At 54.1% G+C, this 21,622-nt stretch overlaps 1 protein-coding gene across 4 annotated transcripts in view; it reads left to right on the plus strand.

The window, feature by feature from the left end:
• The window catches only part of GRK5 (G protein-coupled receptor kinase 5), a 223,427-nt gene that overhangs the window by 178,607 nt on the left and 23,198 nt on the right, over positions 1-21,622 (plus strand). For all 4 annotated transcript variants that reach the window (XR_003796962.1, XM_029244703.1, XM_029244702.1 and 1 more), the window contains 2 exons: positions 13,977-14,077; positions 15,790-15,882. Coding sequence is in view for 3 of the 4 variants with exons in the window: in XM_029244703.1 (XP_029100536.1) it covers positions 13,977-14,077; positions 15,790-15,882 (194 nt within the window). In the remaining variant the exon portion in view is untranslated. The remainder of the gene's footprint in view (positions 1-13,976; positions 14,078-15,789; positions 15,883-21,622) is intronic.

Consider the following 21,622-nt stretch of genomic DNA (forward strand, 5'->3'; position numbering starts at 1 on the left):
AAGGCTTTGCATGCAGTTTTAGCTGTAGATTTCCAGATGCAAAGACACGCGGGTCTGCTGTGGTTGACTAGCTTAGGGCAGGGCCCCCTTTTGCTCCCTCCCCCGTCCTGGGCCCTGGCTTTGAGAAGAACACTTGTGGCTCCTTGGAACCCAGTTTTAAAACTACTGGGCAAAGTCAAACTCCTCATTTCCTAGATGAGGGAACTGAGGCTCAAAGAGGAGCTGGACCCCTGAAGGGTCATACAGCTGGAGGAGGAGAATGGAACATTCCTCACTGGGCTTTCCACATCCCCTGTGCTGCAAGTATGGCGCAAAGGCACGAAACGGAATGCTTCCTGACTTCATTTACCACCTCCCACCCTGGTTGGCATGCAGCTGGGCCTGAATTCCCCTGAGGCTCTTATTCTTTGCGTCAGTATTTGTCTAAATGCTGAGACATTTGTAGTGTGCCAACAAAGCAGAGAAGGCTGCTGGTGCCAGAAGTTCTACCATTTAAGTATCCACGCTTTTAAATGGAGATGCCCTTGAGGGGCATCACTGAATCTAACCCTCTCACACTCCTTTACTAAGGGTGGGTGTTAAAGGGGGAGGTGACATTATTTTAGCACCTACTGTATGCTGTGTGCTTTACATCTTTATCACATCCTGTCTTCATGACATTCATTTGTAGTAGACACATTTGTCCCTGTTCTACCTTGGGTAAAGGCCTTTAGCTGTTAAGAGTGAAAGCTGGGAGAATTGAAAACAGGGACTGACACAGATACTTGTATGCAAACATCCATAGCAGCATTATTCACAATAGCCGAAAAGTAGAAACAACTCAAGTGTCCATTGACGGATGAAAGGATAAGCAAAATGTGGTGTAACGACACAGTGGAATATTATTCAGCCATAAATAGGAATAAGTCTTGACACATGCTATGGCATGAATGAATCTTGAAAACATTATGCTAAATGAAAGAAGCCAGACATAAAAGGCCACGTATTGTGTGATTCCACTTTTCTGAAATGTCTAGAATAGGCAAATTCAGTGAGACAGAAAGTAAATTAGAGCTTACCAGGGACTTGTTGGAGGGAGGGATGGGGAGTTATTGCTTAATGGGTATAGAGTTTCTCTTTGGGATGATGGAAAAAATGTGGGAAAAGATGGTGGTGATAGTGGACATTATGAATGTAATTAATGCTGTGGAATCGTCCGCTTACAAGTGGTTAAAATGGCAATTTTTCTGTTATGTCTATTTTACCACAATAAAAGAAAAAGAACAACAACAGAAGAAAGGTGATGATGAGATGTAACCTCGGTCTGTCCGATTCTAGAACCTGGGATCTTTCTCTTCCACTGTGTCTTCTTCTCAGAGGTTAACCAAAGACAAAATCCCCCCGAATCACCTTCCCAGCTGCTGCACGAAGTAGCAAGTCCGGGAGGGCAGGTGGATTGGAGGATGTGCACACTGGCTGGTCCCTCCTGTGCCGGGTCCACCTTCTGGCTCCAAACCTTTGCGCTGTGTCATTAGCTTTTCCTCATGTCACAATCTCCCTGCACAACATTTTTAAAGACTGTGTAATTGTCCTTCAAATAGATACATTTATTTCTCTCCCCCAACCTTTCCTGGAAAACACATCCTCTTTGCCTGATGTCTTTGGGCCCCTCTTGACATCCTTGAGGCTGCTCTGCCAGCCAGGGCTCCCCAGAGCAGGCCGGAGCAGGCCCATCGGGGTCCCTCTTCCTTTCTTGTGACCTTCCAGGTCGGAAAGTTGGATGTTCCTTCGATGCCAGTGGAGCCGGCACTACCTCTGACCCCCATTCCTGTGTGTGTGTGTGTAGTGTTTCCTGACCAGAATTCCTCTTTTTAGAGTGTCTGGAGATAGAGAAACCAGCCACAGGCTTCCTGAGGACAACCTCCCCTCAGCCTTGACCTGGGTAGGCAGCCCTGGGTAGGTCTCTGTGGTGCCTGTGCTCGGCTGAATCCGTGTGGCCTGACAGGCCCTCTCTGACCGTGGGCCTTGGGCAGAGAAATGACATCATGGGGGTTTCAGTCGAATTCCCTGGATCTTAGGAGATTCCTGCCCCTCCTTCATTCCCAAGCCGCGTGGAATGAAATCTTGACTGGAGAAAAATCTTCCCGGCCAAGGTATTTCCAACACGGCTTCAAACTGAAGCCGGTCTGGAGGCTGTGGACCGGGAGGGTGTTCTGGAAGGTGGGGAGTCAGCTTGCTGTGCTCTCACCTCTCATGCACAAGGAACGAGAGACACTCCCGGCCATGAGCGTTCTGCACCTCAGCCCCTTAGGACCCAAGTTCTACCCGTGAATTACCTGCACGTGGCCGCCCTGACCCAGAGCAGAGTTGGCCGAATTCAAACCGCTTGCCAGGAAAAGCCCTGCCTCTCTGGGTCCTGAGAGCCAGGACCGCCTGTGTAAACAGCGAGTCTTCTCCCATCGCACACTCTGGGCCCACAGGTCTTGACCGGAGATTATCAAGTTGACAGAGCCCGGCTGGCCTCTCACTCCACGTCCAGGCAGATTTTGTTTTGTTAATTATCCTTTTTTGCTTTTGACGTAAAGAGTCATGGTCTGGGTCAGGGCCACTTGTATGTTTTCCTTTCTTTCTCATTCAAGTTGCCCAGCTCTCAGGGCCTCTGGCTAAATTCTGCTAGTGTTTAAAAATGTTCTCTCTCACTTCCTGATCCCTAAAAATCCTTCATCCTGATTTCTGCGAAGCCACTTGAACAGAGGAAGTAAGGGACAAGACCCTTTCAGTCCCTATCTGCTTTTCCCTTCTTGGAGGGTTGTGGCTATGTCTCAAGGGCTGTGCTTCTCCACTTTGCTGACCCAGGGAATGTGATACCTTGTGACCTGGGGTGGCCCAGTCAGCAGGGGCACCCTCGGAAAGGGCTGGAGCAGGCTTGCTCAGAAGACTACCTGGCCCCATGGCCCCTCACGCAGTTGATGGTCTCTGTGAACCTGCTCTCTGCCATCTTAAATTTGTCCAGACAAGTGTCGATTTTGCCATAGGATAAAGTTGATTCTTTCAGAGCCCTGGTCTTCTCAGAATACTTCCCAGGGTACAGATACCTGGAGGGTCCTCCTCATGGCCTAGCCAAACGCCCTTCGTCCTCTGAGCCTTGATCAGACCTCACCTCAGCCATGAGGCCACCTCTCTGAGCTCGCCCTTCTAGGGGCTGAAAGGCCGCTCCACACTCGGCCACCCTCAGTCCCCACCAGCCTTGAACTCCTGCCATTGGCCAAGTGAGTCTGTTTATGAGGTCACTGGGGTGGAGCTCATGACCTGGGCACAGAGTGGACACTCAGGGACCCTGTTGTAGCTGACAGACTGAATCAGCTCGGACCCCAGCGGGAGAAGCAGCGGGCTCCTTTCTCTCCGACTGGCCACAGCAGTGGCACCACCTCTGGGTCCGCTCACAAAGGCAGCTCTGTGCCCTGCGGTGTCTTCCGGGCCTGGCAGAGTAACCCGCTATCCCCAGGGTCACCCCTGAATTGGTGTAAGAGATCGTTGCCCAAAGACTTGAGGAGATCACCAGGGTGGCCGTGTGTGTCTGCGTCATAATGGAACCGTGGGCCTTACGTAGGACACCGTGTCAGCTGTCCTTCCCAGCACAGTGTCAGGGCAATGGCCTTCCTCACCTTCTCCTACCATGAGAAGCCCCAGAGAGCCCCGGGAGCCCCTTGGACTCTGAGTCTCTGGCTGTTCATCACAAAAAGATAAAGGTGCAGAGTGGCAGTGGGGCAGGAGGTGGACCCCTGGATGTCCCCCTAGAGAAGGCCCCTTCAAGACCGAGTGCTGTCTATCAGAGACAAGGGAAGATCCAGGTTTTGTAGGGGTTGAAGCTTAAGTAGCATGGGAAGTATGCTGTTTAAGAAGAACGAACAGAACATTAGGTACAAAAGTATTTCCTGGGAATGAGAAAAGAAACCACAACCAACGCCTGGAGCCTTGGAGATTCGGTCCTTTTCACCTGAGATCTCAACTTACTGGAAGTACGTGTGCGGAAATGCTTCCTCTCTCACCTAGAAAACTCGGTAGCTCCTAGGACTGCAAGTAAAGGGCCCCAAAGCTTCAGCTTCCTCTGCTTCAGGGTGAGTTGCTTCTGATTGGATACCCTGCCGGTGAGCACCACATTTCTTTAGCGCTTGAGAGAGGTGCCATGAGACTTGTCGTTTTCCCAGCTTCTACCCCAAGGACCTCCAGCAACCAGCTGCCTGTCCAGCATGTGTCTCTGCCCAAGGGGGCTGCATCTGGCACTGTGCTCAGGCCGTGCAGTCCAGCAGCCTTGCCGACCACGTGGACGCTCAGGGAGGAGTTGGCATTCGGGCCGAGAGCTGCAGGACACAGACATCGGGCCCAGCGTAGCAGGAGCCAGAGCCCCTTTGCTCGCGAGCGCTTGGCTTGGCTGATTGACTTTTCCCCAGTGACCAAGATAACAAAACCCTGCTTTTTCCTCTGTTTCTGTTCTTGCCTGGGGCCCATGGATTGTGCCTGCTGCCTGGTTGATGTGGAAGACGAGCTACTCCAGATGGACCCAGGCTGCGTGGCCGTGGCTTTTCCACATGGCACTGAAGGTTTTGATTAAAAGGTGGAAGAATGGCTCTTTTTCTTCCTGTCAGCCAGACCTTAAGTCAACCCTGGAGCGAGGAAATGCTGTCCAAAGCTGCCGTTCAGTAAATGCTCTCCTTTGTCTGCCAGTTGTGATTGTACAAGCAGGTTTAATTTCAAGCCAGGATTTGGGGTTGGAATGAGCACCCTCCTTTGCCCACCTCCTGCCTGTCCTGCTTTCTTCACCCAGTTCCTGTTCCTAGAGTCTAGCGGGCTGGGCTGAGTTAGTTTACGGAACTCGGAACCGGCCAACTTGAGCCAGGGGAGAGAAAAGCGAGTGGAGGGGACGCCTTTAGAGGGTCCTCCTCGCCACCTGGCCCAGCTCCTGAGTTTACAGATGGTGCATTTGTCTGGATTCTTGGCATCAAGTGGCAACTCCCAGTTGCTCAAACAAAGGAGGAATGTATTGGAGGGGTGGGGGATACGATTAAATGGAACCATGAGAGAGACACGGCTGTACGTGGGCTCAGGAACCCCTGGCACCAGGACGCTTTACCCAAGGCATCTCCAGGTCCTCCCCCAGCCACCCCCAAGCCTCCAGCCCACAGTTTCTGCCCCAGACAAGCACTCGAACTAGTTGTAACTAAGAAAATCCCAAAGAACCGATTGGCCCAGATGTCCCAAAGGCAGGGGGTAGACCAGATGACCTCATGAAGGTACTTCTGCTATAAACAGGCATGTGCACACACATTGGTTCAACAAATATATTGAGCACCTACTACATGCAGGGCACATTGTAAGTTCATATCAGCCAAGCAGAGTAGAGAGATTACAGATTTTGGAGCCGGGCAGGCCTGGATTTGAATCTCAGGTCCTCTGTTTACTAATTATTGTGTCTAGGGGCAGGTACGGAGTACTAGCTGCTCACCAAGCGCTGTACTTACTTCTGATGAGACAGGAATGAACAACATTCCTGCCCCTCAAAGAGCTCTCTAAGGCTCAGCGTCTACATTTGTGACCTTGGAACAAGCCCCACCTATGGCATCGTTCCAGGGAGCAACAGAAGTATGAATTTGTAGGAAAACTCACATGGAGGGGCCAGTGAGTATCAGCCAGCCCCTCTCCCAGGGTCCCACAATGCCTCTGGCCCTGGATCCTGCTGGAGGCTGATTCCCATCCCTGCCCCTGCCCACAGCCAGGCCTTGGCAGCCCCGTGTGCAGAGCTTCCTGCAGCTGACACAGATCCCCTCACCAAGGGTCAAAGGGTGGCCAGGGTACAGCTGTGGGAGTGCCCCTCCCGGTTCCTGTCCTGGAGGAGAAATGGGGTGGGCCCCCAAGAAACAGCTGCCTCCACCCTGGTATGGGTGGGACAGGCAAACCCCCAGTAAGCCCCTTGTTTGGAAGGAAGGAGACCCCCCAGAACCCCTGTCTTCCAGAGTGTCTTGCCTCTCTCCTGCTCAGCTTTTCCTGAAGGTCTAGTCTGTCCACACTGAGAAATTGCAAATAGTTTACATGGGGAATGTCAACTGCCCACGTATGAAAATATACACATCATTAAGTCCTAAGTGCTTGCGTCTGGAGATAGAGCGGACAGTCTCCTGGGCTGACCTTTTGTTCACTGATGGAACTGCTACTAATGAGTGCGGAGCTCCTTGGAGGGATGTTTTCATATGTTGAAGCGAAGCATAAGCTGGCCACTAGCCTGTGTGTGTGTGTGTGTGTGTGTGTGTGTGAGATACGTATGGCAGCGCTATACAAATAGCACTTGCTGAAACATGCAGAGTCCACTGCACCTCGTTATCCAGCCTCCAAAGAGGGCTTTGCTCTCCAAGGCCAAAGTCGCATCCTCTTCACTATTCGAGAAAGACTGTGGTGTCCTTGGAGGGCCTGACGGTGCTTAGGGATAAGGCTCTCCGACCAGATTGCCTGGGTTTGAATCCTGTCTATGCTCCCACGCTTGCTGTGTGATCTTGGGCAAGTTACTTAACTTCTCGGGGCCTATTTCTGCATCTATAAGATGGAGATAATAAAACCTACTTTGAGAGGATTAAAAAAGATAACCCCACGTAAAACTCCTAGGACTTAACATATATTAGGTGCTCAAGAAGTAGCAATGGTGACCACAATTGTCACTGGGAGGTGGGATTGGGTGGAAGGCCCTGCCTGCTCAAAGATTCATCTTGGATGAGGTTGTATTGGAAACAGGTCCTGAAGAGGGGGTAGGGTTCGGACAGCGTGCTGTGAGGGGGCCAAAAGGGCTCCTTCCAGTAGCAAAGGCTCAGCAGCTGGAAAGCCGGAGCTCGCCCAGGAAATAACAAGTATGGGGTGAGAGCCCTGGCGAGCAGAGGGCATGATGGGGAAGCAGGTCGAGAAGGGCATTTGGAACCAAGGCCGAGAAGGCACTGGATTTTGGTCCTCTGGCCATGGAGATCATTTCCGCTGTGTGCTCTCGGAAAACTCCCTTGGCGGCCGTTGTGTCAACATAAGAGCAAGTGGTTGCAGAGATTCGTGAGGGGCGTACTGGCTAGTCCAGGTGATAGAAGAGAATTCTTGAAACCAGGGCAGTGGGATGGAGAGGGGTTGGGTGGGTGACATAGCAGGGCTAAGATTGCCGTGTGTACCTGTCCCCATCTGTGAAGTGGGGAAAAGCTGGTTTCGAGTGGGGCCAGGGAAGCCAAGGCTGTGTCCTTTCCGTAGAGCTGGCTCAGGACAGCTGGTTAGAGCCCATGCAGCTTGGATCCACTCCCCGAACTCTGCCCGCTACAGAGCCCCTCCGGTGTCGGTCCGGCTTGACCCTGGCCAGCACTGTGACTCGGAGGGGTCCGTTCTCTCGGTTGCCCATCGGTGCCAGGAGTGGGTTGGATCAGTGAGGCCCTGGTGGTGTTCCCAGAAGAGCCCTCTGTGTTTTCCTCCTGCTTCCTCTTGGTCCTGAACCTCTGAGCAAGTGTAGGGCGTGTGTTTCCAGGAGGCTCCAAGGGCGACAGCAGAGGCGCTTGCTTCAGGAGTCTTGGCTACTGAGGAGGTGTGGAGGGTTGTCACGTGGCCCAAACGTGCCTCGATCCCTGGGCGCTGCCAGGGGCGCTGGCCACATACAGTAGATCCCATTTCCACTCTGACATCTTGAAACAAGGGACTTGGGAGCCAGGAGATGCTTCGGGAATAAGGTCCTCAGACACGTGGAGTTTCTCTCCGATGCAGGAAATGAGGTCCCTTCATCCTCCTGGTCCCCTCGGAGCAGTGGTGCCAGGGAGAGCAAAGCAGCCGCCCTCACCCTCACGATGCCATCGGGCTGGTGACTCAGCAGCCGGTGAGAACCAGCCTGGCAAGACCTGACCCTGTCAGCCGCCCGCTTACTTAACCGTATCTGGATGAGTCCTCCGCACTCAGGGCAGCACCCCGACTGCGCCCTGCTTGCTGCAGCCTCCAGGCCTTTGCCCGCACGGCCCCCCTCCCCTGGTGTACATCCCACCTCTCCCTCAAGGTCCAGTTCCAGTCTTCCCTCCCCAGGGCTCCCTCCCAACCTGCTCTCTCATTTCCCCCCGAAATTCTTATTGCAAAGGCCGCCCTCGTCGGGTCTGAGATGTAGCTCTTGGTAATCAGTGGCTCCGGACTCTATAGGCCGGGAAGGCTGGTCCTCTGGGGGGTGTCTGCAGCAAGGGGCTCCATAGTGCCACCTGGTGGACCAGCAGCCGGCCCGGCCCAGGCTGGATGACCTGTGGAGGCCGAGCTGGGCTTGGGCTGTCGGCCTGCCTCTGGAGCTCCGTCCCTCTCGCTGGAGTTCTCTGGGGCAGGCAGAGTGCTGAGTGAAGCACCCACGGGAGACTTCGTGCCCAAACCAGGCCCATGCCTTCCCCACCACCGTCCCTTGCTCCCCAGCCTTGGTCCCTGAAGCACCCCGGTAATCTCTGTTAGCCGGTATGTCACCCCAGACCCAGCACATGCTCCCTTTTAATCCATTGCCATGCCGATGCAGCTTCAGGACAAGTCCTAGCTCTTCTAACTAAGCAGACGCCCTCCTACCCACCATCCTCCAGCCAACTCTCTCCTCTTTAGAAACCCCAGTGCACTGAATCATTACTGGCCATCAATCCCGTCCACGCCTGAATACTGCAGAGGTTTCCGTGTTGATGGAGCAGAGGATGAGAGGTCTGGCCTAGGCCACTTGTTGAAGTTTAGGGTCATAGGCAGTGAGGCAGCATGAGGGCACTGAGAACTTAACAGGGGAGTGGGGACAAAAGGGAGGAGAGGACTTAGGGAGGAGTGAAGGTGCAAAGCCCATTGGGCCCCTACACCCAGTTCACTGGCCTGCCCCATTCACATTCAGAGCAACACAAAGGGCTCTTCTCAATGTGCTCTGGTGCCCAGAAAAACACCCCTGCAGCCTTCACCTCTCGCTGCCTAAAATGTGCATTCTGGCTAACACGTAGCAGGATGCCTAGAACCTGTGGCACACGCGTCAGCAACAGCAGAGTGAGTCTGGGCCATAGGGGGGCTGCAGGTACAAAGGGGCAAGTGTGCTGAGTCTGTCCTACCATCTGGGCCTGCTGGCCGCCTGGCCCCATCCAAGTGCAGCCCCAAGTTCTTCTGGTACCAGATTCAAGGTCAATTTCAGGCTCCACAGGGAGGGTTGGAGCCCGTTCTTTTCCCTCTGGTGACAGGGGCTTTTATCCAGAGGCACAGACCCACAGAGAGTGGATAAAGCACACCCGAGCTTTAATGCCATGTCTGTTCCCACTACCAGCCTCAAGGGAGAAGAAATGGGGAGGAGTCTTAGCCAAAGAGGAGGGGGAGGTTTATTCCCTTGCTCCATGTGTGATTTCAGGGGCAGGACAGGTGGCCCTGAGCCTACAGTTCCTCAAGGAACCAAGTCCCATCTCATCAGGCGGGAGGGGAGAGAGCTCTGTGGTTAGCGGCCCAGGGCGTACACATCCGTGTCCCAGAGGCATGTCTTGCTGCTTTAAGCTCTCCTGGAGTTGGCCGTAGAACCCTCCTTAAGGGCAGTTGGGGCTCATCCTGACTGCCAGCAGAGTGGACTTCTTGGCGGGGCCAGGCAGACTGGTCACGTGGAGGTTGACCAGCCATTGGCTTCAGCTGCCCTGGACCATCAGGAGGCCAAGTGTTCCGGTGGGGCCTCCTCCGAAGCAGCACCAGCACACATTTCAAAGGAAACTTGGTGCCTAAATTCACACTCTTGTGTTAAAGTCTGGGCCCTCAGGCTGGAGCTACTTGAAGAGACCACCTGGTGACCAAAGAAATTGTCACTTCAAACCACAGCTGGCCTGAGGGGTTCCCAGGCCCCAGGGGGAATTTTACCAGCCACCTCCACCAACACCCCTTCTCCGGGCTGCTTTCAGTCCTGCAAATATCTGAGGGCCTTGAGGTCCTTTCTGTTTGGTTCGAAATTAGGGGAACATCTTTGACATGGAGGAGAATGACCCCAATCCTTCCTCCCCATGCTGACCCTCAGCTTCATCCCAGAGGGACAGTCCCCGCTAGAAAGAGCCACAGCACTGCCCACCGTAGCTCTCCTGGCGTTTCTGAGGCTTCAGTGCAGCGAGGGTGACATTCCTGGCCAGAGCCCACCTGGCCTGTAGGATACACCCCTCTCCCTTCCCCAGCTGGCCTCACAGGCCTCCTGGGACCAGAAGGGATTAGCTTCCTTGAAAGAGATCTGAAACTGTGGAATTCTTCTGCCTTCAAGCCACAGAGGATGGACTGTGGTTACCGGGACCCCAGAGCCTTCTCAGTGTCTGAGGGCCCTTTTTCTTACGTGACGCATCAGACCTTACCTGTGGACTGGGGAGAGCCTTCTCTGGGGGTCTGCCTTTGAAATCGACTTCTCTGAACTGGAGGGGAAGGACCAATACCCTCAGATTCCACTGATGCAAATAGCAAATGTCCATTTGAGCAGCGGCTCTGCCCACCCTCCTGGCAGGTTTGAGTGTCGGGTCCCAACTTAAACCGGCCAACAGCTTCTTATTCCCTTCTTATTGGCAAAGGTGTCACTTCTCGGAGTCACTTGAGAGAAGGTTTGGTTGGAATCACTTAGTCTCTTCATGTCGAGCCAAAGACTGAGTTTAAACCCGTGGTCATTAAACCAAACGCGTTATTGACTCCCCTCAGGACTTTGAGTGTGGGCAGCTTCCCCAGAGCCCTCCTGCCAGCCAGCCCCGAGGAGAGAGAGTGCTGCGACTTCATGCACAGCTGGGCCGCCCCCAGACCCTGGAAGCCCCTCCCATCTGCTTAGAAGTGTGGCTGACAGGGAGCCCCGCTGGCTGATGGGAGGGCCCAGAAGGGGTGGGTGGTCTGAGGCCATGTGTTCTGCTTTGCCTCTGACCCCATCCTCTGGGAAGGTTTCCCAGGTGACCCCTGCCCCCCAGCAGTGATCCCCCCCTCTCTCTGAGCCCAGTGGCTCACTGCCCTGAGCTGCAAAATCTCCTATATAAGTTCTATCTGCCTCTGCTGGAGGGTCTTGGTGCCAGGTCAGCCCACAGCTAGGTCACACCTCAGGGGACTCCTGGGAGATGGGGGTGGGTGACGGCAGCACAGGTGGCCCAGACACCCCACCACCTCCAACCGTACTTACTCTAGACCCACCCAACCTGGTGTAAATCCCCTCTCTGCCGCTTGTTGGCTGGGTGACCTTGGGCAAATGTCTTAACCTTGCTGAACCTCAGTTTCCTCATCTGTGAAATGAACATCATAATAGTACCCACCTCACAGAGCCAGAAGGAAGACTGAATGAAAGAATGTGTTGGCCTCAATAGATGGAAACCGTTGCTACCCATTATATTACTTATATTGGTTTTAAATATTGGGCCTATAGAAACATTTCATTTGGTGGAGGAGAAAAGAAATTTGCTGATAAAAAAGTTTGAGAGCCATTGAGTTCCATCCATCCAGCTCATTTTATACATCACCTGTAGCCAAGAGAGGCAAAGGAACCTTTCTGTGTGGATACGACCTTATTTATGTCTTACTGGAGAAAAAGTGCTTTGAGGTCAAGGACCACCCTGGCTTCACATTTTAACACCCCTCCCCGTGCATGTACTCAACACCAGGCCGGGCCACTGCGCGTGAGGGTGGGTCCTCCCTGGCTGAACTCCATGACAAAGTGTGCGTCTGAGTGCATACAGGTGGCAACTCGGGTGCCTTTCTGAGGTCCCAGAAATGGTTCTGTTTCTCCCCATGGCACGCCCACCCAGCATCTCTGCGCTTTGCTGACTCACGGCAGGGTTAAGGCCACACCCTGGCACACTGTGTTTCATCTTGCTTACTAACAAATATATGCTGGGCACCAATTCTGTGCCAGGCACGGGGCCCTTCAAACCAAAACTGCCCCAGCCGTCAGGTCTCTTCCTGAAGCCAGTTTACCCATGGCCTCGGTGGCTTGTCCTAATATTTGATTGCTTTGAAGTAGCCTGGAATCATTGATCCCCAAGAGACAGCTGCCAGGATTCGAAGCAAGTTCCCCAAGTCTCAGAAGCAAAAGTGACCAGCCCCCAGTTGTCAAATCTTGAAGGGCCTGTAGGGCATCTCTGGAGCTGTTCCCTCCTGTTACAGAGGAGGAGATGGAGGCATGAAATGGCCAAGGGCAGAGGGCAGAGCAGAGCTCGGGACTTCTTCCCCAGCAGTGAGCATCCTTTCTGCAAAACGCGCAGCAGTTGCTCCAGAAGCCAGCGCTCTACTTGTTGCTCTTCTGATGTCTCGTTCATTGAGTTTTTTTGTTGTTGTTGCTGTTGTTGTTGTTGTTGTTGTTTTGCGGTACGCGGGCCTCTCACTGCTGTGGCCTCTCCCGTTGCGGAGCACAGGCTCCGGACGCGCAGGCTCCGCGGCCATGGCTCACGGGCCCATCCGCTCCGCGGCATGTGGGATCTTCCCGGACCGGGGCACGAACCCGCGTCCCCTGCATCGGCAGGCGGACTCTCAACCCCTGTGCCACCAGGGAAGCCCTCGTTCATTGAGTTTTTAGTGTGGGGAGAGGGGGATGGTCCAGGGCAAAGTGGGATGGAAGGTGGGGCGAAGGTGCTGCCACCCAGGATTGGCGACAGCAGCCCTGGGGAGACGCGCTCTGAGTCTGCGGGGTCGTGTAACGGGCTTTGCCTGCGCTTGGGTGTGCAGGCGGCATATACTGGCACAGCGGCCGCCCCCAACACACACACCTGAGGCCTCCCCCGCTCAGGGGCTAGGTGAAAGCCTGCAGAGAGGACCAGAGAGGAGAGGACCAGGCTAGGGGAGAAAGGAAGAAGGAAAGAACTCAGGAATGGGGGCATTCAGAACACTGGGGAGATTTCATTCACCAGAGCCATGCCAGGCTGCTGTGGGCACCCCCTCCAGCCCCAGAATCAAACCCCCCAGAGATACCACCCAGTGGGCTTAATCAGCCCCCAAGTTACAGTTCAAGAGCTGGGAAGAGAAAGCAAGCCTTTCAGATTTCAGCATCTTTAGGGGGAGAAAGATGTGTCTACATCCTGTGCTTTGGAGCCCACTCCTGGCAGTTTTCTCTGTTATCCCTGTAGTCGATTAAAGACCCACCTGGTGAGTAAAGAGCCGGCAGACAGTGAATGAAGGGGGGAGGGGAAGGGGTGGCCGGGCTGCCTCTGGCTGTCTCCGCACCTTCCCAAGGGGGCTGCTGCTCCTGGGTAGGACCGGAACCTCTTGGAACCGTCCCTTCAAACTTGAAACATTCAGGCCAGGCAGCTTAACTGGAAGGAGAACGAAATGACAGTGCTGACATCTATTGCACGCTTTCTGCTACCTGCCAGGATCCGGGCCAAATGCTTGACCCAAAGGCTTCATTGATTCATTCCTGGAGGAACAATTATTACTGACCATCCTCCTGATAACAGCCAGGCTGTACCAAGACCAGGGTCCCAGAGCTACAGCGGCAGATGTGGGAGTGGCACGCAGACCTACCAACGCCAAGGCCGTGCCGGTGTCACATCCCTCCCCTCGCCGCTGAGCCGTCCGTCCACCTGCCCCTTTGCCTACTCCAGACCCTTTCACACATGGCCTCGAGGCCAGGCAGGGGGCCGTCTCACGTCTGCCCTCTGGGGACGCAGCCCCCACCCCAGTGGCTAAGGGACTGGGGCAGCTCCGAGGGGCTCCCTACACTGAGGCTCACACCTCCCACTCGGTTCTGACCGCAGTCCAGGACGCGGGGATGTCGTGGTCCATGTTCTGCAGAGCGGGGCTCAGAGGAGCCACGTAGCCTTACGAGGTCACACGCGGTGTCCGTGGCAGAGCCCGAAATCTGACCCTGAGTCCCGGCTGGTTCACCACCTTCCAGCCCAGCCACCTTGCCAGACCGCCTACCACGGTGCAGGGGCCCAGGACCAGGTGCGGGTAGGAGGGTCCCCCGAGGCCGCCCGGCGCCCTGCCCCCTCCCTCACTAATACCTCCTCTCCTCTTCCTCCCTGCAGTCCCCAATTTTCATCGCCCAAGTTGACCGGGACCTGGTCTCCCAGACGGAGGAGAAGCTCCTTCAGAAACCCTGCAAAGAACTCTTTTCTGCCTGTGTGCAGTAAGTGCTCCGGCCGCCGGCCTCCCTCCCTGCTTCCCGGCCCGGGGTGTCAGGCCCCTCCACCTCCCCTCGGGCTGCCACACAGTCACCCGGCAAGGGGCTGCCTCTAGCTTCCACCTGAGCGCTGGGCACCCGGGGCAGGTCTTCAGTGCCTGAGGGCCCAGCCAAGCCACCCAGCGCTTGTACACTTCTCATAAAGGGAAAAGATACCAGGGTGCCAAGTCCAAAGAGAACATCTGCTTCAGATGGTGTCGAAAGCAAGTAGCTCTCCAGGCTGTGGAGACAGAGGAATGTGCACGGGTCTGACCCAGTCTGGGTGGTTTGGAAATCCTTCCCAGGTCCCCCCCACGCCCACTCCTGCCCCCATCACTGCCACCCCCCAGCGCTGCTGCAGGAGCTGGGCTGCAGGCTGCCCTCTCAGCCACACCCCATCACCTTGTTGCAGGCTATACGGCAACCATAATGGGACGTGAGACAAGTCAGTGGGTGTGGGGCGAGCCGTGCACCAATTAAGCGCCATCATCGCGCGCACACTTGCCATGAAGGCTTAAGCAGCTAGGCTCACACCCGTTCCTGCGCCCACACACGCACCCTCCCTGTAGGCTGACGTGCAGCTGCACGAACATACGTACGTGCCAAGATCGCAGCTGGCATGACTGCACTGTGTTCAGACTCTGCACCCCAGACATTAGTTGAGCGCCTGCTATGTGCCTGGCACGATGCTGCGTGGGGGAGGCCTTGCGAGCAAGAACCCAGTCCTGCCTCCACGGCTTATTGCCAGCGCCCCATGCGCTCACCATGGGAAGAGCTGGGACATTCAGGGGCACCAACGTGGGGCCCAGCCCTGTGGCAGGTGCTGGAGAGGGCCCACCGTGAGCAGAAACAAGCCTGGTTGCTGCCCTCCTGGAGATGTCCGAGGGTCAGCTCTGACGGCGGGTGAGGTCCCTGGGCTGCCCCCTGACCTTGAGGGAGTGGCCGTCCTGGCCCCCGACGCCAGCCCCTGTTCTCAGGTTTGGCAGGGTACAGCCTCCAACGAGCCCCAGCTCTGCGTGTCGCCTCCCTTCCCCAGGTCCCAAGTGTCTGGGCTCGATTGGTCAGCGTGGCCGCTTTTTTAAGGGACGAAGTCCAGTTCAGAGCCCTCCAGGGCCTGGCCTAGAGCCTGGCCCACAGCAGGTGACCAGTAAATTCTGCTGCAGGGTTGAAAACCTCCCAGGGGCTTCACTGGTCCCAACCAAATCTAGGGCCTGCGCCCCTATGCCCCTTCCCAAGACACCCGATCCCTCCATTGCACATAGTTAAATATTCCTCTGTTCTCATCTCAGCTCCTGTCCCTTCTTCAGAGAGATCTCCCTGACACCCCTCGGGACCTCGCTTACCCCAATTCACGATAACATGCCCCTGGGGTCGTTTATTTGTTTGTTATTTGCCGTGTGTGTCCCCCATCATGCTCCCTGCTGTATCCCAGAACTAGAGCAAACCCCCAAGGCAACTACTTACTAAAGGTTTGCAGGGTCAGTCAATCTCAAACAACCTTTGTAGAATGGTGGAGCCTCTCTCCACTCCTGCTGCATCTGTTGGAGGCCCCTGTGTATTTGCATTTCCAAAGTCTGGAAGTGGATGAGGCCCGGCTATAATCTGTTGGTTATGGCTCTGCCTACCTGCTCCAAGGTCAGGGTTGTAAAACGTTCATGTGTTTGTTCCCTCTGAGCTAGGTCTGTCCACGACTACCTGAGGGGAGAACCCTTCCACGAGTACCTGGACGGCATGTATTTTGATCGGTTTCTCCAGTGGAAGTGGTTGGAAAGGTGAGTGCTCCCTGGGCACAGCCCCCCGACACACACACACACACACACACACACACACACACACACACACACACGAGTGTGTGCCAGTGTGTGTGTGTGCATGTGTGTGTGTGTGTGTGCGCGGGGGGGGGTATTGGTTTTTCACCTAAGTCCTATAGAAGTCTGTTACCTCCCATGGGCCCATGGTTCAGAAAAAATTCAGCGTTCTCTGCCTGTTAATTAAGTTCTCGTGTGTTCTAGAAATGCTGTATGCCTGTTAACATCACACACACACACGCTCATGCAGACACACGCATACACTCAGCCTCTTGTTCTTACTTTTTGGGGTCACCGTCTTTGGGAATTCTTTCTCTGCCGGCAAATAAAGAGCTGCCATATTCTTTTTTTTTTTTTTTTTTTACATCTTTATTGGGGTATAATTGCTTTACAACGGTGTGTTAGTTTCTGCTTTATAACAAAGTGAATCAGTTATACATATACATATGTTCCCATGTCTCTTCCCTCTTGCTTCTCCCTCCCTCCCACCCTCCCTATCCCACCCCTCCAGGCGGTCACAAAGCACCGAGCCGATATCCCTGGGCCATGCGGCTGCTTCCCACTAGCTATCTACCTTACGTATGGTAGTGTATATATGTCCATGCCTCTCTCCCGCTTTGTCACAGCTCACCCTTCCCCCTCCCCATATCCTCAAGTCCGTTCTCCAGTAGGTCTGTGTCTTTATTCCTGTCTTACCCCTAGGTTCTTCATGACATTGTTTTTTTCCTTAAATTCCATATCTATGTGTTAGCATACGGTATTTGTCTTTTCTCTTTCTGACTTACTTCACTCTGTATGACAGACTCTATAGGTCTATCCACCTCATTACAAGTAGCTCAATTTCGTTTCTTTTTATGGCTGAGTAATATTCCATTGTATATATGTGCCACATCTTCTTTATCCATTCATCCGATGATGGGAGCTGCCATATTCTTAGAAAGATTTGCACATCCCTCATGTAACCCAGCCCCCTATCGATGGACATGGAGGTTTCCCTCAATTTTGTGTGCAGCTTTCCCGAAGTAGTGAATGACTTTGTACATACATCTTTATTTTTGCAAATACATCCATAGAAATTCCTAGCAGATGGGAATTCCCTGGCGGTCCAGTGGTTAGAACTCGGTACTTTCACTGCTGGGGTCTGGGTTCAAGCCCTGGTCGGGGAACTAAGATCCCTCAAGCCACTCAGCGTGGCCACAAAAGAAAAAAAAAAAAAGAAAGAAAGAAAGAAATTCCTAGCAGAGGAATTCCAGGGGCAAGGTTTTCCGCTGTGAGGGACTGCTAGATCACCCTCCCAAACTGCGCCCGATTCCCAGTCCTGCCAGTGCCCGGGCGCTCGCTTGTCCTCAGATTCAGCAACACTCTTCTTCGTGCATGAGAGACGGGTTTCCTTCTTGTTTATCTCTTCACCTCTAATCATGGGTGAGACCGAGCATCTTTTCATGTGTTTCATTTGCCACCTTATTCTCTGCAAAGCGCTCTCACACACACGGTGATGACTTGGCCGGGCAGAGGTGACCTCCGTGTGACTGACAAGGAAGGAGAGGCAGGGAGGATGTGGCTTGCTGGGTCACCCGGCAGGGATTAGTGCAGCCAAGGAGGGGACCCTGGCCCAGGACCCCCAGAGTGGTGCTCTGCCCACCACAGCGTCCCAGGATTTGCAGGAGAGGGCAATGCTTACATTAAATCCATGCTGGGTTAGCTGGTAGGTGAGGGTGGGGGTTTCCCCTCCCACTGCCCAAGGTTCCTGTGCCCCAGGGGCCTGGCACTCACTGCCATCTGGGTATCTGGGCCGTGGTCAGAAAGCAAGGAGCCCTTCTGCTCCTGCATGTATATCGGCATCTGTGCTGGCCAAGTCCCCTGCAGACGCTTAGGACACATACCTGTGGGACATGAACCCCCGAAAAGCCGAATTCACAGCACTCCCTGCCCACTTCAGGAAGCCCTGAGGAAACACCCTGCCCTGTAGCCTCTGGGGGACGTCTCTCTCCACCCTGACCCATGGGGGTGACAGAACAGTGGACGGTCTTCTCTGTTGGTGCACTGCCTGGCACTGGCCGCCTTGCCCGTGCACGTCATGCCTCCAGGAGATGGAAAAGCCAAGCGTGGGCCACCAGGGGCCCACAGCCTGGGTCTGAGTCCCAGCTCTGCCTCCTCCCCAGGGGCTGGGGGAGGGATGCTCTCCACATCTTGGTTTCCTCACCTGTAATGTGGGGATAATAACACTGCCTGCCTTATAGGCATGGGGTGAGGGTGAGGTGAGATAGCACCACACACATCAACAAAGCCAGCCTTTGGGCCTTGGGAAGTAAACTGCTGAATGTAATTGTCGGGATGAGTCGTCACTGAGCACATTGGCATCACCATTGCCGTCTCCTCCCCCTTCTGATATTGGAGGGAGCAGCTGACCCTGGCGGAGGACAGTCTGGTGGGGAGGTATTTATCTTGCCCCACCTGCCACTCTGGAGCCCTGGGCTGTGTAACACTACCCCACCTTCCCGGGGTGGCAGAGTCAGGACACCGAAAGTGGGCTCTGCAGCAGGCCTCCTGGACTCCACTCCCAACCCAGCTACTTACCAGCCATGAGCTTGGGCGTCTCATTTCACCTCTCAAAACCTGGGCGTTCTCGTCTGCAGCATGAGGGCAGTAATAGTCTCACCTCCTGAGGCTGGTGTGAGGACTGCATGAGTCTATGTGTAAGCTGCTTCAAGCAATGGGGAGTGTTACCATAGAGACCCCCAGAAGGGGCTGTGTCCTTTATCCCAAGAGTTCTAATAATGACATCTGACACTCAGCACCTTACAAAAAGCCTTCAGATGCATATACCCTTTTACTGAAGATGCAAGGCTCAGAGAGGTTGATGGGTTGGCCCTGGGTCACACAGCAATGGCCTGGCAAGGGTGGAGCCTGAAGCCCAGGTCCCTCACTCAAGTCCTTCACTCTTAGCCCACCCAGCACTCCTGTTCCAGTGGAAGCCTTTAGCTGTGGCCACTGGCTTTCACTTTACTTGTCAGTACCAAACACATGAGATGGAGAAATGGACTTTTAAAATCTGCATGCTGACTTCAAAGAAGTTATGCCCTTTTGAGGGCGTTAAGCTGTTGAAGCCAGCAGGGCAGGACCCTGGCCTAGAAATGCCCTAAGTGACTGACAGCACCCCGCCTTCCCCCCCGCTCCCTTTTTTTTCTTGCTAAAAAGATCATGGCCTGTTGGTGCTGTACTGTTGAAATATTAAAAGGATTTTTTTTCCCTCCCAAGGTTAACCAAGAAATTCCTCGGAAATTGTATTACACTCATTTCCCCCAGCAGAGGAGCTCTGTGGTAATGTCGACCGACTGTTTGTTCTCCACGTATCGTAAACTGTTAGGCCTGGACGCCTTCATGTGGTTTCGAGGGCAGCTGGAAGAAACGCTTCCCAGGGCCACATGGCAGATGCAGGCGCATGGCAGGTTTGCTCTAGGCCGGCTACTCATGTGTAAGATGCAGAGCAAGGGGGAGTTCTGCCCAGGGACAGCCTGCGCCCCACTTCCTAAAGAAACACCGGAGAAGAGAGAGTGAGTCACAGCACATGAATTCGAGACAGGCGTGCCAGGGAGTGCTCCGGAGGTTTCAGGGCTGTCCTAAGAGAACAGAGTGGTGCCGAAGCTGTGATTTCTCGTGAATCCCAAATCCTCTTCAGGACCCAGCAGCGAGAAGAGTTTCCACGGAAGATTCATTCAACAGCTGCTGGGCGACCAGAGGCTCACTGCTCTTTCTCGAGCAAAACCAGTTCTTTGGCCCAATTCAGTCTCACACCAATCCCCGCCCTGGTTAAGACTCTTGGGGTGGGGTTGGGGGATGCTCAAAAATAGTCCTAGAGGGGCTTCCCTGGTGGAGCAGTGGTTGAGAGTCCTCCTGCCGATGCAGGGGACACGGGTTCGTGCCCCGGTCCGGGAAGATCCCACATGCCGCAGAGCGGCTAGGCCCGTGAGCCATGGCCGCTGGCCCTGCATGTCTGGAACCTGTGCTCCGCAACAGGAGAGGCCACAACAGTGAGAGGCCCGCGTACCACAAAAAAAAAAAATAGTCCTAGAGAGCCAAGAACCAATTTTAACGTCGTAAAAGCTGCTTGTTCTTATCCATGAATCAACTGATGAACATTTAGGTTGTTTCCATGTCTTGGCTATTGTGAATAATTCTGCAATGAATGTAGGAGTAAAATATTTAACGTTTATAAATGGACCATTACTCAGCCTAAAAAAGAAGGAAGTCCTGCCATTTATGACAACGTGGATGGACCTGGAGGTCGTTGTGCTAAAGTGAAATAAGCCAGACACAAAAAACGAGTACTGCATGACCTCACTTACATGTGGGATCTAAGATATTCAGACCCATAGAAGTAGAGAGCAGAGTGGTGGCTGTCAGGGGTGGGGAGGGCTTGGAGAAATGGGAGATGTTGGTCCAGGGCACAAGGTTTCAGTTATGCAAGATGAATAAGCTCTGGGGATCTCCTTTACAACATGGGGACAGTAGTTAACGGTACTGTATTATTTACTTAAAATTTGCTAAGTGGGTAGATCTTAAGTGTTCTTGGAAGAAAGGAAGGAAGGAAGAAAGTACGGAAAAAAGGGAGGGAGGGGGGAATGTTAATTTTGTGAGGTGACAGAATGTTAATTAGCTTGATTGGGTAATCATTTCACAATGTATACATATATCAAAACATCAAGTTGTACACCCTTTGTCAATTATACCTCACTAAAGCCGAAAAGAAGAGGGGGAAAACCTGATTTTCCTTAGCCAAACAGGCCAGTGATGAAAAAGCACACACTGTCTGCAAGGTGGAGTCCTTTGCGGCAACTAAATGGCCATTTATTTATTTACCCCACAAGTCCCATCCTTGGCTCCCGATCAGAGGCTTGTCTCATTAGACATTATAAATGGCTTTGGTGGGACTTCCCTGGTGGCGCAGTGGTTGAGAATCTGCCTGCCAATGCAGAGGACACAGGTTCGAGCCCTGGTCGGGAAAGATCCCACATGCCGCGGAACAACTAAGCCCATACGCCATAACTACTGAGCCTGCAATCTAGAGCCCGCAAGCCACAACTACTGAGCCCGCGTGCCACAACTACTGAAGCCCACGCGCCTAGAGCCCATGCTCTGCAACGAGAGAAGCCCACGCACCACAACGAAGAGTAGCCCCCTGCTCGCCGCAACTAGAGAAAGCCCGTGCGCAGCAGTGAAGACCCAACGCAGCCAAAAATAAATATTTTTTAAAGAATGGCTTTGGCTAATTAAAATGGGGAGTCGGGAGACACAAAAAGATTAGTCATAAATACGGCTTTTGGCAGACAGGATCTTCTCGTGTTCTGGGGCTCAGGGGGGTTACATATAACACAGCGCCCTCGGTGGCGGGAAGCCTGGGAACCGCCGTGAGAGAGTAACCAGACTGGACCTGGGGACCAGCAGACTCTGCCCACAGGAGGCCGGGTCTTCCCGGGGCAAGTCTGCAGGAAGGAATAGCTCGGGCGCCCCAGGACGGGAGGTGCAGCTGTCCTGCCCTCCTGCCGTCCTGCCTGCAGGTGTGGGAGGGAGGGCTGCAGTTTCCTTTGTGGCCTCCGTGGGACACCAAGCCTCTGTGGCTCCTGGCCCCCTCCCCTCTCCCTGCACTGAGGACACAGCTTCCTCCTGAGTTTAGCCGCATGATTTGCATTTGGGAGAGAGAGGG

This window comes from Monodon monoceros, unplaced genomic scaffold, assembly GCF_005190385.1.
Source record: "Monodon monoceros isolate NGI ecotype Baffin Bay Population unplaced genomic scaffold, NGI_Narwhal_1 Super_Scaffold_4, whole genome shotgun sequence".
NCBI lineage: Eukaryota > Metazoa > Chordata > Mammalia > Artiodactyla > Monodontidae > Monodon > Monodon monoceros.